Genomic DNA, 18,357 nt, shown 5'->3' on the forward strand with positions numbered 1-18,357 from the left:
AGCAGTGCTGTGAGTGTTGAGTGTACATAGAAGCACTAAACAAGCCATGATGATGAGACTCCTTCTCTAAAAAAGAGGATCCGTCCATGTGGCAAGGCTTTGTATATAAACGGGAGCCCTGACAGAAAGCATGAAAGACTCAACATACTCTGCACAACTGCCATAAAAGATTCACAGGAGACATTCACCATTCCCCCTTAACAAATCAAACCTTGGATTTTTCAAAAGTGTTCCACAGAAAAAAAGAATTAACCAGAACATGAAACCAGAAATCAATTTTACCACATCCCTAATTTAAAAAAAAACTCTTGCTACATGACTGCAACTTTCAAAGCCATAAAGAAGTGTGATAAAATGCAGTTAACAACTATGTTGCAAAGACTTGAGATTGGATGTTTAATTTTTTTTAAAAAGTGATCTAAGGTACAAGGGGAAATTTAAAAAAACATTTTATTTGTTACTTTTAACCCCACATTTGGGTTTTAAAGATAGCCATCTTAATGCCTTCAATTGCAAGGGTTTTCACTGCAAACACTGAATGGGGGTGATTTCCTGTGGGGTGATTTAGCTCTTTGATCAAGTCAATCCAATTATCTTTGTGTGCAGAGATCTCCCAGATGGTGATGGCTTCGTCAGTCTGTGTCAGTCAATCCAAGGGGTTGTGTGTCCAATCTTCCTATCACAGAGGTCCATCAATGCCGACAGACAGTAAACCGGCCGGCCCCTCCCTTGGAGGTCCATTCATTTTAAAGATCTGACGCCTGATTGAAAAGTGCTCAAACCATTCAAATCACTGCCAGGCGGCTGACTTCAAACGCCTTACCTCTTATTGGCTGCCAAGAGGCCAAAAGAAAACCCAGATTATATTCAAATGAACAAAAGATCAGAACAGTGATCAGAAGCAAGCAGAGGACTCATTTCTTCTTTTGAAGTCAGTTTACCTGGAAACACTGTTGTGAGGTTCAGCGAAGACTGGTGAACGGTCGCTGCTTGCCGGACCAAGATTGTTATCCACAAGCGTTTCTGCAGGTCATGTCGTTTTAAATGCATTCATTTTCAAGTTGATATTTTTCTCTTTCTCCGTTAGCGTTACTGTAGGCTGAGTTTCCTTACTTTCTGCAAAATTTTTTTTTGGAAATTTAATAACAAAACCCGTTGCCAGCAGTATATGAATCGAGTCGCTATCCCTCTCCACGTTATTACAAACCAGGTTATTGGTGGATGAATTCTTGACAATTTCCGCTACTTAGTCCTGGGATCACACACAGGATTTTTGTTTTTTTTTGCTGAAGTTTTGAATTTAAATGTGTTTTTTTTCCCCCTCTGTTAAAACTACATTCAGTTGGCGGTGGATGGTTTGTGTGTAGTTCATAAGCTTGGAGATACTCAGGTTAAAGTGTAATTTTTATAAACTGTTTAACTTTTATCCCCCTCAATACACGTGAAACTCCAGTAAATAATCAATGACACTCGTGACAGGGCACTGAGGAAAAGCTTTGTAGATATAACCATTTTTAAACAATATACAGATTTATGGGTAATGTGGGAGAGTTTTTTTCCAATGTCATTTAAAATAAATATGCAGATTCCGGTATCTTCCTGACGGTGTCACTAAATGAATTAAATCGAGGAATGATTTTCCTCGTTTTAGTTCAAGAATATTTGCTCGGGCACAAGAGGAGAAATCACTGTTGTCCTTTAGCATCTTAACCTAATGACAAGGATGAGCCGAGATTTGTGATTTGGCCGCTACTTCAAGCAGCATCAGTGGAGAGAAAGAAGTTTAACTTTCCCAAACTAGAGGGAAAAGAACACTTAATGTTTCTTTTTAGTTTTCATGTACTTGCTGCACCAGATGTGGCCATTTGGTTCATTCTTGCTGTACTAGTTCTTTCCCACTCCAGACGTTGTTGCAATGTTTTCCCTTTTTAAGTATTTATCTGTAATTCCTTTTTGTATTTGCTGTGAATTTTAATCTGTCAGTGCACACCAAACCATAACAATTTGCTTCGTTTTGTAAAAGAACAATTCCCTTGCTTCACTTGTTTCTTATCAATTATCTCTTTAAGATCTAGAAGTTTTAGTTACTCACCCTTCTGCTGGGTATTTTAGTAAAGCGCACAGAGGACCCTGGGATTCAGAGAGAGGCACAGAGAACAAACACAGGGAGGTAATGTGGAACCTGGACAAACACTGGCTCGTCTACAGCTGGAGGAGTACAGCCATTTCTGGTCACCACACTTTGGGAATGTGAAGGTCCCAGAGAGGGGCGGAAGAGATTTACTGGAATGGTTCTGGGGATGAGGGGTTCCAGCCGCAGGGTTAGACTGGAGAAGTTGGGCTTGCTCTCCCTGGAGCAAAGGAGGTTGAGGGGAGATTTGATTTAAGGTGGTGAAGTAAAGGGAAGGTCAGGGACTGGGAAGCCTGGTTTAGAGGGTAAAGTTAAATTTTTAGGGTAAATTTAGAAATTTTGAGTAAAAGATATGAGGGTGTGTGAGGAAAATCTTTTTCTCAGGAGCCCAGCCCAACAGGGAATGGTGGAAGTAGAGTCAACTGGTGCCTTCTCAAAAGGGAATTGGGTGGGCATGAGAGAGGAACCAGTGCAGGAATGGGACTGACAGGACTGCTCTACGGAGAGCTGGTACAGACTATTGAATGTTTACATGCAGTGGGCTCAATACGCCAATCAAACTGGATCTAGATATGAATGGGCTCATGTAATTGAAGCTCCTTCATGAGACAGAAGGAGTTAAGGGGGATTTAATAAGGTTTTTGAGATTCCTAGGGTGCCCTTTGGTGAATCAGTACTGGAGAGGGTGAAGTGGATAACCTGTAACGTATGTGACAACTGAAAGGGTGATAAGAGCAGTTGTGGAGGATTTTTCAGATGCTCCTTAGATGTGGAATGCTTTGCCATAAGTGGCTGTTGGGACAGGCGTAAAGGAAAGAGAATTGGCTAAGTAACTGGAAAGCCAGGAGGATATGGTAGAAAGGATAAACCAGCCAGCAAAGGGAGTTGGGCTGAAGTTTCTGTGCTGTGGTGTGAGGCTGTGCTGTTTTCTTTTCATTGGGGATTAACAGTTAAAAGTTGCAATGGTCTCTGAAATTTGAAGAGTCAGAAATGAAACAGAGAAAAGGAAGAAATCTTCAAACTCTCTTTCTCTCCTGAACAAAAATATGTTGTGTGTGTTTTTTTTATAATGTCTTTTGAGACCTCGATCAGCCAGTTAATTCTCTTGTTGAAGTATAGCCACTGTTGTAATGTGGGAAAGTACTGGCTAAGACTTCACAGGTGCTCAAGTCACTTTTTTGTTGTTTGTCTTTTTGGCTATGGGAGGAATCACAGCCCAGTCCTGTCCCTCTCCTGACCGTGTGTGTGTCCATTCCAACATGGACCAGAAGATTGCAAGCCAAGGCCCTGGCTGATTTAGGCTCTTTTTTTCCTTGACTAGGGCACTGAGGACAATTGCTCTGAACTAGGATGTATTTTATGCACAGCAAATTGCCATCAGTTAAAGAGGAAGTGTCAGTGCTCCTGGGGTTTTGATCTCATTGATATGAAAATTCCTAGAAGTTTGTTGTTCAAACAAAAATAAAAAGTACATTTGCAAATAGATAAATAACCTACTTATGGTTAAGTAGGTTTCTACATTTGTATAAATAGTGTGTGATTCCTGATTTTTTTTCCTCTATCCAGGGTGGTGTGTTGGTTTGGGAGTAGTGAAGAATGACATCTGTGGGTGGAGTCCCAGCCCTTGATCCACATCTCCTACCCCCTGACCAATAACCCTAACCCACATGAGGTTGCACATGTATGCACTTTTCCAATTGCCCCTCCAAAAGTGAGCAAATTAAAATTCCTTCATGTATTCCATGTTTCCATGTAGGACACATGCTGCCTCTATCTGGTGAGGAACTGCTGATCATCTTGCTTGACTATGTGTTTGAACTGATTTTAAAACAAAAAGCATATGAGTGTCTTCCACCAACTCCTGCCCCCTTCTTCATACTATCTGGTTCCTTCTTCCAATTATCCTTCTCTCTGCCTTGTAGAACACAGATCATTACAGCACAGGAACAGGCCCTTCAACCCACAATGTCTGTGCCAAATTAAACTAAACCTATCTGTCTGCACATGACCCACATCCCTCTTTCCTTACCTTTTTTATTATTATTTTCCACATAACAGCCTTCCGATTTCAACTCTGAGGTAAAGTTTTGCAATGGATTTCCCCTATTTTTATCCTCCCAAGGCAATGCAGAGCTCATTTCATTGCTTCACTTTGATGTACTTTTACAGCATAATTCCAGCCACTTAATATCCTATATTGATTTGGTTTTATCACTGTACTGGATCTGTGGCATAGACTCCCCCCACACACAATGTTGTGGTTCCCTGGTGTGCCAGTGAATTACTTGCCCAAACTAAACCAGATTAGACTGTGATAAGGCTATTGAACGGTTCCCTTATACAATAAGATGGACTATGTCCTCATGATCTACCTTGTTGTGACCTTGCACCTTATTGAACTGCACTTTACTCTGTGACACTTTACTTTTATTGTTTTTACCTGTACTAACTCAATGCACCCTGTACTAACTCAATGTAACTGCACTGTGTAATGAATTGACCTGTATGATCGGTATGGAAGGCACGTTTTTCACTGTACCTCAGTACAAGTGACAACAATAAACCAATACCAGATTATTCAGAACCCCTGAGTGTCATACTTGTCCTGATTAGAGCTTTGGACCTTCTTGTAGGCATACCTTCGCCAAGACTGCCTGTTCCCACTCCTGTATCATTGCCTTACTTCAGCAGCTCATCGACTGCTCAGACCCTCATCTGTGCCTTTGTTACTGTTGCACATGGCTATTCCAGTGCTCTCCTGGCCAGCTGGCTTCCTGTTCTCTGTAAAAATCCGGTCATCCAAAACTGTTCCCTGTGTCCTAACTCGCACCAAGTCCCTTCTCGTCCATCCTTCGTGTGTTTGCTGATCGATATTAGCTCCCAATTAACCAACACTTTTTTTGACCCACCACTGGTTAGGACTCCCTCCACTGGCTTGTACCTTGCTCTGTGTGTAACCTCCTCCAACCCTGCACCCCTGCCAGACCTCCACACTCCTCCAATTCTGGCCTTTTGTGTCCCTAAATTTAACTGCTTCAGCCTTCAGCCAGCCGGGGCCCTAAGTTCTGGAATTCCCTCCCTGAAGTGCTCTTTCTCCCGACTACTCCTTTTAAAATATTCATTAAAACCTACCTCTGGCCAAGCACGTAGTCATGACCTTGTGTGGCTTGACATCAGGATTTTTAGCTTGATCATTCCTGTGAAGTTCCTTGGGATAACTTAAAGGCACTATGCTTTGGCAATGAGTTAAAGGTGCCAAATTAAAGTGGTTGTGACTGGGATACAGTTGGTACACCCCCATATGACCATCGTTCTAAACAGTGAGTGTCATCAGGCTATCTTTACCTCAGTGGCACAGCCATGCCTGACCCTCTCCTTGCCTGCCATCCACATACATTTCCAGCAGGGGTCAATGGATGTCAATTAGGGTAATTAGCAAAAGAACTGGACTGGGCGATTAAAATGCAGCAGGACGGTGTGATCTGGAATGTGTAGCTTGTTCAGACTGTTGATGGGTACGAAAAAAGGAAAGTGTTGCAGGGCTATGCAGAAGGGTGGGTTGGACAATAATTGATGGGTCTTCCAGAGCTGGCACAATGGGCAGATCGGCTTCATTATCTGCTATATGATCTCCCCATCTCTGAACTGAAGTTGCTGAGGCCATTTGGGGTTCTACCACTGTCCCAGCTGACTCAAAACAGAGCAGACGTGCATGCTTTAAGACACTAGAGTACCTTAGCCATTTACTGTGTAGAGCAATTGGAGGAATCCTACAGGCTGCTTTTCAGCTGAACATTGAGATTTTTCAATGATGAGTCTCCTGTTGCCAGTGATCTTAACCACTTGTAACTCAAAACGCTTGGGTAGGTTTTTGATAGGAATGGTTTCTCATTTACAGAGGATATACAGCACAGAGACACACCATTCTGCCCTCTGACTGGATGGGTCTGTTTAAAGTTAACAGCTTTGCCCCAGGTGGGTTAGCTGACTTTTGAATTGGTAAATTCAAGAGAATTGGCTAAACCCCTGGAGTGAGAGTGGTTGTATGGGATGGTGTCCTAGATACTGAGTGACCCAGCAAAACTGTATGGCTTTTCATGGCCACTTCCTTTCTCACTCTTAATCCCTTGGGTACATTAAATTTTGATGCCCAGAATCTGAATTGTTTCCAGTTTTCTCTCAGCTATGCTGAAGTAAAGTTATCTTGGTCTGTACTTCCAGCTCCCACACCCAGACTCTCTGTTCAGGTGTCACTTGTCTCCTTCCCTTCGCCAATGGGACACACAATGCACCCTTTGCATCAGTGTATCGGGGAACCTCTCGATGTGGACAACCTCTGCACCTGGCCCAGATTCTATTGAAGAGCCCCGTCCCATTCCTGATGTTCAGTGCACATCAGAAGAGCACTCTGAGCAGTTTTTATTTGGCTTAGCTTGTAGTTTAATGCACTTCAGTTGGTTTTGAAGTTTCACTTTACTTGGATTCCTCCTCTCCTCGGACAGTTTCTTAGGGTTAAGGATGACTACGGTTCTGTGTTGCCTGTGTGAGGTTACTTTAAATAGGGGAGGCCATCGCCCACTGACTACTGCTTGGGCTGGACAGGCTGAGGCAGCAAGGGGGTCCAAGGTGATTAGAGGCCAGGTCCTATTGCACCCTCTCACTTGCTCTACCGACTTCAGCTGCTGGTTGGTTGCTTTCTCCCAGTATATGCACAGTGGTGCAGTGGGTAGAGCCACAGCCTTGCATCTCCACGGACCCAGGTTCAATCCCAGCCTCCGGTGTGGAGTTTGCATGTTCTCCCTATGACCTTGTGGGCTTCCCCCAAGGTGCTCTGGTTTCCTCCCACATCCCAGAGGTGTGCAGGTTGGTAGGTTAAATGGACACTGTAAGCTGCCCCTAGTGAGTGGTATGGGGGGAGTTGATGGGAATGTGGGGAGAATAAAATAGGATTGGTGTAAATTGGTGATTGGCACAGACTCAGTGGGCCAAAGGGCCTGTTTCTGTGCTGTCTCTCTCTATAATGGAGTAATCGCATCTCCCACCAGTTGCCATCCTCCCTCTATGCAACTCCCAGTGGGTACACTGCTCTATACGGCAGCCCGGCCCATTCCCCACACCCAGTGCTGCTCAGCTTCAGTAAATGGTGATCTCCCAGTGCTCTGTACTGGTGGGTCCCTGACTGACAGTGCCTCACCCAGTCACTATTGTCACCCTGTGTATATATAACAACCCTAAATCTCTATAGTTAACTTGTGGTAGATAAATTGGTCAACTTAATGAGCTTGGGGAGCAATGAGGAGGCCCCACAAACATCCTCCATGCCAGTAGAGCCCGGAAACCAAGTGCAAAACACAAGGTGACGTGTTTGCAACAGGAGCCGGCCTATTTAGTCCCTCAATCTGTCTCTGGTTCTGCTGCCAAACATTTTGTATCTGTGTTGACTGGTTATTGAGCCTAAAACAAGTTTTGTTTCATTTATGCTTTCTAACCCTGTCAAGCACCCATTTGCACTAATCCCAATTTATTTTAAACCTTCTATCAAATCTGTCTGGAGGCAATATCCCGCTTCTCTGCTCTGTTTTCTCTGGAATCATTCCAGTAAATCTCTTCTGGAGCCTTCCCGATGCTTTCACAAAGTGAATTCGATAGTGGCCGGGTACAACTGATCTTTTATAAAGATTGGCAGGACCTCTGGGCTTTTGCACTCCATGCCACTGCTTGCAGAGTTCTGAATCCCATGTGTTAGTGTGCTGCTTGCTACCACGTGAAGTAGTTGAGGCAAAAAGCCTTGTTGGGTTGAAGGGAAAGTTAAATGTACTTGAGGGAGAAAGTAAGAGATGGTGCTGAATTAACCTATTCATTTCCTGGACTGCTTTCCCCAGCTCCTCATCCCACCAGCCCTCATTCACCATGTCGTGCACGAGCCTGGAGATGGGGTTATCATGCTTGTCCTACTAATTCACTTCATCCTCCAATCATAGGCCAACCTGTCATCACTGGTGCAGTGATGGCTGACAGCCATCTGAAGATGCCTCGTGCTACAAATACCCAACAAGTGGAAATGACACATCCCCTTAGATGTGTTTCTGTAAAGGACCATTCACCACAGTAAACAGAGGAACCCTTTCCTTGTTCAAGCATATCTAATTATTTATCTAGTTCCCATATAAGCTAGCAGGCTGGGTTTGATCATTTACTATGACTACTGCCTTCTATTTTGAGATTAAATTATCAGCTCCTTAACCTTCTAAGTTAATTCTACATGTAATTTCAATGGTCCTGTAGGGTATGATTCTATACAGCGAGTGCAGTAAATGGAGAGTTCCCTGAGTAAGTGTCAACAAAAAAACTGATCCTTGCCGAAGAAAGACCTGCATTTATATAACTCCTTGTATGGTGCCTCAGCTCCTCCAAATACACTTTACACCCAACGGAGTACCTTTGAAGCATGGTCATTATGGGAACACGGAAAATGCATCGGCCAGTTTGTGCACAGTAAACTCCCACAAACAGCAACGTGTTAATGACCATATAGCCAGTTTTAGAGATGCTATCTAAATATTCATCAGGACACTGAGAATTCCCCAATCTTTCATTAGCGTGCCACAGGATGTTTTGCATTCACTTGTAGATGGAATATGGGCCCTTAGTTTAAATATCTTATTCACAGACAGTGTGGCACTCCCTGTGTAGTGCACTGGAGCGTTAACCTGGATCTTGTGCTCGAGTCTCTAGAGGAAAACCATCTGATTCGGAAGAGAAAATGCTATTGACTAAACCGTGGTGATATCTTGCAATTTTCCACACAAATGGCAATCGATTAGTTTCACTTTGATTGTGACCAATGAGAAATTCTGCTCTTTCTTATCTGTTCTCTTTCTTATCCAATGTTTGTTCACTGAATTCTGGTTGTTTGTGTTTTGCATGGAGTATATATGTTGATAGTGGAATTTGCACACTCTTGCCCTTTGTAAAATGAACCTTGTGGAAATGCAGTTGCCACCTTGAATATTTACTCTGAAAATGTTTTGGAGTGTGTGAGTAATTCAGTGCTCAGTACTTCCAATCAGTTTGTGAAGTCCTGCTGCATGCTAGTAAACACACTCTTCAAATAAAGGTTAATGAATGAATTTTATGTCAAGAATTCTTCCTGATTGATTGAATTCCCTCTTCTACGCGTCATCTCCAAATTGTTGCCAGGCTGCTGAGCCCTGATGATCTGGATGGCTTGGCAAAGTGCTCATGGTGTGGTGAGGCAGTGAGTCATAGGGTATCTCGTTTGCATCTCACTCCTTCCTAACTTGACTTGAGGTTCAGAAATAAAAACACAATGCTGGAAAAACTCAACAGGACAGGCAGCATCTGTGGAGAGAGAAACCGTTTTTCAAAATAAAAAATATTATTGCATTTGAAATCTGAGGGTGGTGGTGGGAGCCTATATCCAATCGTACAATTAATCATAAAATCAGAAAATGCTGGAAATACTCAGCAGGTCAGGACTTCGACCTGAAACATTAACTGTTCCTCCCTCCACAGATGCTGCCTAATCTGTTGAGTGTTTCCAGAATTGCCTTCAAGGTTTCCAACATTTCCAGTGTTTTTTTTTACTTTTCACCCACTGCTTCTGTGTCTGTTGGGAGCCTCAGGGCAATTATTTCATCCTGTGTGCTAAATTTAGCACAGTCTTCAAAACCAAACGGCTGTTTAGCCGTGAACACTGGGTTAAGTTGGTGTCTGGCAGATCAATAACACTTTGTACATTTTGTTTTTGTCTAACAGAAATCCATCAGTTGTAGTTGAAATCTTCGATTGGAGCCCATCCTCATCCAATATGTGTGAACTGCCAAGGTCTAGTTTTAATGATGCCTTGTTCAAGCCTTCCCTTGCCAGAGGAAATAATCACTCTGTCACACTTTAAATAACTTTAATCTCTGTGCCTCTTGTATGTAAAATCATTTAGTGCATCTTAAACAACTCTAATTCATATTGAAGGATAAGAAACTAGTCTATGCAAGCTTGTCTTTCCAAATTCCATCCTGCTGTAGCTGTTCCATTTCTACCACCCCCAACCCAGATATGAGGTTTATGGAACTGGCATAACCTCCACACTTGTACACACTTAGCTCCGTCTTGGTAATCTTGCCACTGAGTTGGAAGGTTGTGGGCCCAGATGCCAGGAGCTTGGAATGTAACGAAGGCTGATATTGCAGTTAAGCACTCTGGGCCTTCTGGGTGAGACATTGAACTGGAGTCTTGTTTGTGGTTGTAAAGACAATGGGGGTGCTAACAGAAGGTAGGAAGGTGAATTCTCCCAGCATCATCTTCTGGTATAACAAGGGATAATATCATTGTATTGAGCCTGTTTTTTTTTCCCCCAAATAGCATGCTAAGTTTTACACTGGCCAATCTGGCAGTGGACTCGCCCACATCCAATCTGTCATGTTCTGGCCACTGCTAAAATGTGTGGGCTTTTATCTGCCTCTTGTGTGTGTGGGACCCAGGCACTGTATTGGGATGCTTTTGGGAGGGTAGAATTTCCTTTCAATTTGGCACTGGTCGACTTCACTCTAGATTCTTAAGTTGTGGCCACCCACATAAAATAAACTTTGATGCTTCTATAACATGGTTCAAATTGTGGCCTTGAGGAGCTAGAGGGTGTTCCATTTTGCTTGTAACTTCTCTCCTGCATAGATGCCAAATCCCCCCACACCAGCAGTTGAATTGCCAAGGCATAGAAGGCTACGTACCAAATGGGATTAGTATAGATGGGTACTTGGTGGTCAATGTGCACCTGGTGGCCTGAAGGGCTGTTTGGCTCTATGACCAACCTGGGGGAAGTGGCTTGACTTCAGACATTCCTCCTGATCGAAATGCATGAGCTGCTTGTGGAGCTGTGGCCATTTTATACTTCTAATGGTTGCAGTTTAAAACTTATCTGTGTAGGTATTTGTCCTTGTTCCCATGCTAAATGGGCAAGGAAACTGGATTTCTTTGAAGTCCATACTGCTGAGAGGCTGCATGTAGATTAGAAATGGGGGAAGATCGAGATGGGACCCAACAGTAGGTTGCTGGGGAATACTGGGGGTAGTGGTGGAGGAAGAGCTAGTTGCTGAGGATTCCCTGCCTACAGTTGGATAGATGAAGTTTAAACCAGTTTGGCACTAACCCGCAGAGCTGGATAAGAACCATTGTGGTACTGTGGCAGGGGCAGAATGAGAGGGATGGGCATGTTTGTGAAGTTGCACGTTCAGGTTTTTGGAGAGGAAAAGATGGATCAGTTGTTTGTGCGGATGGGAATCAGAATTCTTTGAGGGGAGGTGCATTGATAAGTTTTGAAGGGGAGGGGAAATATCCAAGGAGATAAAATGGTTTGCAATATCAGCTAATGCAGAGGTTGAGATGGGAAGTTGGGCAGCCAGACGCTTGGTGGGAATAGGGTTCAGGTGGGTCTGCTGCACAAGATAAGGTGGGAGAGAAACTAATTTAGGACTAGAGGAACATTAGAAGTCAAACCTGGTGGACTGGGAGTACTGGCGAGAAGCTCACTGGTTGGTCTTGATCGAAGTACATGAGCTCTTTGTATGCTTTTAGAATAAAAGGAGACTTGGAGGATGGTTCAGTTTTGTGGGGGGGGGGGGTGGATGTCTGAGGTGATAGGGATTTAGGAAGGGAATTCTATATCATAAACAATGGCTTTAATAATCAAGAATAATCGTAACAAACAGTATGTGAAAATTTCATGTAGGATTTACAATTCAACATTTCCCATTGTAAATTGCTAAATCAACATTTCCTTTTGGGTTTTACTTATTTTGACTGTCACAATATATTTGCTGTTTCTGGTCACAAGGGTTTACAAAGTGAGTTTCCTGGATCTCCCAACTGCATCTTCCTCTCAAATAATAACAAACCTTTTTCTTCTTGTCCTTGGATCAGTTGATGAAATTAAATTTCTTTCCTTTTTTAAAAAAAATAGTAATTTGTTCTTTGCTTGCTAGGTCAGATCTTTCCAGTCTTGATATTTTCCCCCTTTTTATTTTTCAGGACTGAACACCAAATTCTCCACCAGAACCTGCTCATCCAGTTTGTCCATGTTGAGTGCCACCTGTGGAAGAGTAGGGCAAGTTGGACCAACCTCCACAGGCATTCCCCAGTTCCAATATGACTCGCCGATGGGGTCCACCTCAGGAATGTTTCAGTTTTGGAGCAATGATGCATTTGGGAGTTCTCACACAATGTCCTTCAGTCCTCCAAAGGCTCAGTATGCTCTCGGGACGGTGTCATCAGCTTTGGCATCACGGGAGCTTCCCCTGACCCCTCCAGCGGAATCGGTCTACACTTTTGAGTTATCTTCTGTGAAAATCTTGGCGACTTCTGTTTCTGAAGGTTCGGCCTACTCCTACCCAGAAGCTAATGGAATTGGTCAGAACTTCCCCAACTTTATTCCCTGTTCTTCAGCCTTGCCGAACAGACATGTATCACCCAGTCATCCTGAAGAAATCCCATGGTGGAGCATGCAACAGCCCAATCCTGTCAATCCTCACCATCTCCCATTTGGGAGGGCCATGGTCTTGGGCCATCAAAGCCAATTGCCATCTGCATTCCTTCAGACCTCTTCCAAAAGTCTTCTGAACTGTGCTAGGCGTTGTAGGAGATGTAGGTGTCCCAACTGTCAGTCTCCAGGCAGCAGTAAAGACCAAGGTAAGAAGAAACAGCACATCTGCCACATTCCTGGCTGTGGCAAAGTCTATGGAAAGACCTCCCACCTAAAAGCCCACCTGAGGTGGCACGCTGGGGAACGTCCCTTTGTATGCAACTGGCTGTTTTGTGGGAAGAGTTTCACCAGGTCTGATGAGTTGCAGAGACATCTCAGAACTCACACAGGGGAGAAACGCTTCTGCTGTCAGGAATGCGGCAAGAGGTTCATGAGGAGTGACCACCTCTCCAAGCACACCAAAACCCATCAGAATAAACGGATGAAGCACCATGGTGTGAGTTTGGAAAACATCAAGAAGGAGTAAGGAAGAAGGCAGAGCTTTCCTGGTGGCCCAGTGAATAAATGCATGAGGTGGCATGGGAATTGAGGCATACAGATCAGGAAGATTCTAGCTTGACTGCCCAGTTTCTGTTGAGTTATCTGATCTCAGCAGGGGTAGCGACAGGGAATACGGAACCTGACCTTGGGTGTCCTGGACTGGGGAAGGGAAAATTCAACCAGGGTTCCTGGGTAAGGTGCCTTCCTGTGTGTGCATGGGTGCTGGGGAGGAGCTCTCCTCTGCCTGCCCACATTCCCTATTCTGCTTCAGTGGTTAAATATTCTTTGGGTTTGCTTGGTCAAGTGACATTCTGGATGGAGGATGTACCCTTGCATTCATAACCACTTCAGAGAGAAAGAGGGTTTTGGGGGGGTGGGAGGGGGGAAGGATGATTGAAGGCAAAAGCTGGAGCAAAAAAAGAATGAAGGATAGAAGTCAAACAAAAGAATTAAGTTTTGGGCAGTGCAAATAGTTGAAAAGAAAATTGATGAAATAGAAAAAATGATGATGAAAATACAAGTACTTTGGGCTGAAGGGGGCAACTGTGTAAAAAGTCTGAATGGAAGTTAAACCTGGTGGTCAGAAGAATATTATAAATTAAGGTGATTTAGATGAAACTAGTAATTGATGGGCTTCTTTTTAACGAAAAATGGTTGAAGGAAGAGTCATGACTAAATGGCAGCAAAATGTATTTTGAAGGTTGTATCCAATAAAATGTCAATTTATGAATAACCCTATTGTAATGGCATCTGTCTTGCATGCAACTGTGAGATCTTTTGAACATTTTTCTTAAAAAGACCACACGTCCTCTGTACATGATTACACTGTATCCTCGGACAATGTTCCTGGGAATTGTGAGCATTTTTTTTTCAAAATGGAACAGATTTGGTTAAGAGTTTGACTGTTGGATTTGTTTGTACTTTGATTTCACTTTTATGATCTCATTCCTCTTTTGACAGGCTCTGACACACTTTTAATTGACAAATGTGTGCTGCATAAGGTGTGTCAATAAAAGGAGCAAATCACTTCTTCAACTTGCCTATATTTTAAAATTTGTGCTGATGGTGAATTATTGGAAAAGCATTATAAATTCTTGAGCCCATGCTGGGCAATGCAGTGGGTAAATTCATAGCAGAGGACTGAACCCTAACCAATGCAATGTGCTGAATTACCTGATCTCACTTGAAATATTTAGTGAGAGTAGTTGAATTAGCTCTGGCACCTGTGGGTAATGAGGGGAGGATTAAAACCTCCATAGTACCCACTACTAAGTAAGCAGTTTCCCCTCTGCCATTTACAGTGCTCTGTCACCAAATGGTTTAACCAGCCCATGTTGAGCATTGCCTTCCTTTTGGCAGGAAAGCAGCCCAGCAAGCATCCATCCAGAATGAGCGGAGCAAGGGGGAAACCTGGCTTGTTTTAACCATGGAGTGGCAGGGATCTTATCTAAATGTGCCATTGGCTGACTTTCTGAGCAAAATGGCTCAGAAGTCAGCAAGAAGTGGCTGGCTGTTTGGGAGACCAAGACACTAGTGGAGTCATTAGAATTGTACAGCATGGAAATGGGCCATTTGGCCCAACTCATCCATGCTGACCTGTGGGCACTTCCATATTAATCCCATCTCCCAACACTTAGCCTATAGCCTTTTTATGCCAAGGTGAAGTGTTCATCTGGACATGCTGTCAGCAACACAGCTTCAACCTCTCTGTGCATTTCAGGTACATCCTGTGATGAGGGAGGTGCTGCCCCCCCCCCCCCCCCCCCCCCGATCCTCTCTAAATATCTTCCTCCTTTGCCCTAAATGTGTGTCCTCTAGTTTTATTCACCTCTGATAGGGTAGACTGCAGGAAAGGTTTTCCCCTTACCTATATATCTCAATCATGTCCCCTCTTAACCTAATCTGCCGCAGGGGGAACAGCCAACTAGCTTTCCCACTCTCTCCTCATAACTGAAACACTCCATTCCTGGCAACGTCCTAGTGAATCTCCTCTGCACCCTCTCCAGTGCAGTCACATCCCTCCAATGACCAGAACTGCACACAATACTCTTGAACATAGAACACTACAGCACAGTACAGGCCCTTCAGCCCATGATGTTGTGCTGACATTTTATCCTGCTCCAAGATCCATCTAACCCTTCCCTCCCACACAAACACCCCCATTTCTCTATCATTCATGTGCCTATCTAAGAGTCTCTTAAATGTCCCTAATGTATCTGCCCCCACAGCCTCTGCAAGTAGTGCATTCCACGCACCCACCACTTTTTTTAAAAAAACAACTGACCCCTGACATCCTCCAATCACCTTCCTCTAGCTGAGGTCAGACCAATGTTTTATAAAGTTTGAGCATAACCTCCCTATTTCTGTATTCAATGCCCTGACTGATGGAGGCCAGTATCCCATGTACCTCCCTGATTGTGTTGTCTACCTGCATTGCTGCCTTCAAGGATCTATGGACATGTACAGCAATGTCCCACTGTTTCTCAATACTCCTAAAGACCCTACCATTCATGGTGAATGCCCTAGCCTCAGTACTCTCAAAATGTATCACCTAATATTTATCTGGATTAAACTCCATCTGCCATTTGTCAGCCCATTTCACCAACAATGCAGCCCAAGACTACCTTCCACACTATCAACGGCTCTGCTGATCTTCATGACATTGGTGAATTTGCTGACCATGCTTCCCATGTTCACGTCCAAGTTATTCACATATATTACAAACAGTAGGGGTAGGGGTCACAGCACCAATCCTTGTGGGACACCAGCATCCTAGTCACAGGCATCCAATAACAGAAAACCCCCTCTACTATCATTCTCTGTTTCCAATTTTAAATCTAATTTGCCAACTTTGTCTGGATCCCATGGGGCCTAACCTTTTGAATCAGTCTCCCAGGTAGGACCTTGTCAAAGGCCTTACTGAAGTCCACGTAATTCACATCTACTGCCCTGCCCTCATTGATACTCGTAACCTCTTTAGCAGGGTCCAGAGGAACAGTCTTCCTCATTTATGGTAAATGGTTAGGGAGGAGGAGGATGCCCAAAGTGGGGGATATCCAGGATGTCTCTGGAGCTCTCAACCACACAACCAACACCAATTGGGTGGGGCTGCTGTACCCTTATTTATCCAGTCATAGCAAAAGGACCATCTGCAATGGCTTCCCTTCCCTTCTTGTTCCCATATTGTTACTGCTTAAGGTCCCAATACAACATGTCTATTATTGAGCCTGTGTTAGAACTACCACTAGTTAGATGAAATGGTGTTGTCTGCTCCCTCAAATGCATGTAAGAGACCACAAAACAATACTTCAAAGAGCGGTAAAAGAGTATCGGGAAGACTGCAGTCATTTTCTTTGATCCTCATCACAAACTCTCCATCCTCCACAAAATCGCGCTCCTTTCCGAACATGTGTCAATCACCTATCCACGTTGGCTCCTGTGGAGCAATGCCCCAAAGTTAACATTCGCATCTTTTTTTTCTCTCTGTGTGCCTTTAGCCGCTGCTGCCTCTCAATTTCCTGCAGCCCCGCAACCTGCTGAGATAGTTCCAATTCCAGCCTTTTTGAGTGTCCTGCAAAATTTGACTCTCAGTTCAGTAACACCTCCTGTTTAGAAATGAAGCAGCTCGTGCATGTGTGCAGAAAGACCTAAACAACGTTCAGGCACAGGATGTCCCACTGCTTCTACATTTCCACTGAGAAATGTAATCTCCATGGGAAGAGTAATCCACCCCTGGCTAACTGTAAAGATTAAGGACAATAATGATTAAAAGATGATCCTGATAATCCTAGTTTGAGAGTGGTACAGCTCTTCAGACCAACTCATCCATGCCAATGAGATGCCTATCAACGCTAGTCCCATTTCCCTGTGTTTGTTCTATATCCCCCTATTCCTCTCCTATCCACATACCTGTCCAAATGTATTTAATGCCGTGATTGTACCTGCCTCTACCACCTCCACTGGCAGCTCGTTCCATATACCCACCACCCTCTGTGTGGAAAAGCTTGCCCTTCAGATCTCTTTAAAATATTTCCCCCCTCACCTAAAACCAATGTCCTCCAGTTTTAGATTCCCCTACCCTGTGAAAAAAACATCTATCTGTGCCGCTCATAATTTTATAAACCTGTATAAGTTCACCCCTCAGCCTCCTGTGCTCCAGTGACAACAAACCTAGCCTGTCCAATTTCTCCTTATAACTACAGCCCTCCGTTCCAGGCAACATCCTGGTGAGTCTCTTCTGCACTCTCTCTAATGCTGCCACATCCTTTCTAATAGTGTGGTGACCAGAACTGCACACAATATTCTAAGTGTAGCCTGACCAATGTCTTATATAACTGCAACATGATGTTCTAACTCTTATACTCAATATCTCTGCCTATGAAGGCAAGCAAGCTAAATGCTGCCTTCATTACCCAATCTACCTGTGTCACCATTTTTCGGGAGCTATGAACTTGCACCCCAAGGTCCCTCTGTACATCAATGTTTCTCAGGCCCCTGCCACTTACTGTATACATCCAGGCAGTGTTAGACTACACCTCACACTTGTCTGGATTAAACTGCATCTACCACCGCTCCGCCCGACTTCCCAGCTGATCTGTGTCCCTCAGTATCCTCAGGCAACCATCCTCACTACCTACGACTCCAGTAATCTTCGTGTTATCAGCAGGCTTATTTATCAGAGCAGAGACATTGGACTTGAATGCCCTGCTCATTCAAGTACCTGTCCAGATGTCTCTTAAATGTTGTTACTGTTCTTGCCTCCACCACCCCCTCTGGCAGCTCATTTCCAGACACCAACTACTCTGTGTGTGAAACATTTACCCCTCAGATCCCCCTTAAACCTCTTCCCTCTCACCTTAAACCTGTGCCCTCTAGTTTTAGACACCCCGACGATGGGAAACAGACACTGGCTGTCTACCCTATCCATGCCTGTCATAATTTTATATGCCTTTACTATGTCACCCCTCAGCCTCCTTCGCTCCAGGGAAAACAATCCCAGCCTGTCCAATCTCTCCTTATAACTCAACCCTTCAATCCAATCAGCATCCTGGTGAATCTTTACTGCACCCTCTCCAGCTTAACCACATCCTTCCTATAGTGTGGTGACCAGAACTGCACACAGCATTCCAAGTGTGGCCTGACCAATGACTTGTAGAGCTGTAACATAACATCCCAACTCATGTACTCAATG

General features: G+C 44.0%; 1 protein-coding gene across 1 annotated transcript; it reads left to right on the forward strand.

Moving 5' to 3' along the window:
• Positions 1–873: 873 nt before the first annotated feature.
• Positions 874–14,214, forward strand: LOC127567021 (transcription factor Sp5-like). The gene is made up of 2 exons (XM_052009644.1): positions 874–1,029; positions 12,176–14,214. Exon 2 carries the CDS (start codon positions 12,223–12,225, stop codon positions 13,150–13,152), a length of 930 nt encoding a protein of 309 aa, XP_051865604.1. The 5' UTR covers positions 874–1,029; positions 12,176–12,222; the 3' UTR covers positions 13,153–14,214.
• Positions 14,215–18,357: the final 4,143 nt, after the last annotated feature.

The sequence above is a fragment of the Pristis pectinata genome, chromosome X (assembly GCF_009764475.1).
Source record: "Pristis pectinata isolate sPriPec2 chromosome X, sPriPec2.1.pri, whole genome shotgun sequence".
Classification (NCBI taxonomy): domain Eukaryota; kingdom Metazoa; phylum Chordata; class Chondrichthyes; order Rhinopristiformes; family Pristidae; genus Pristis; species Pristis pectinata.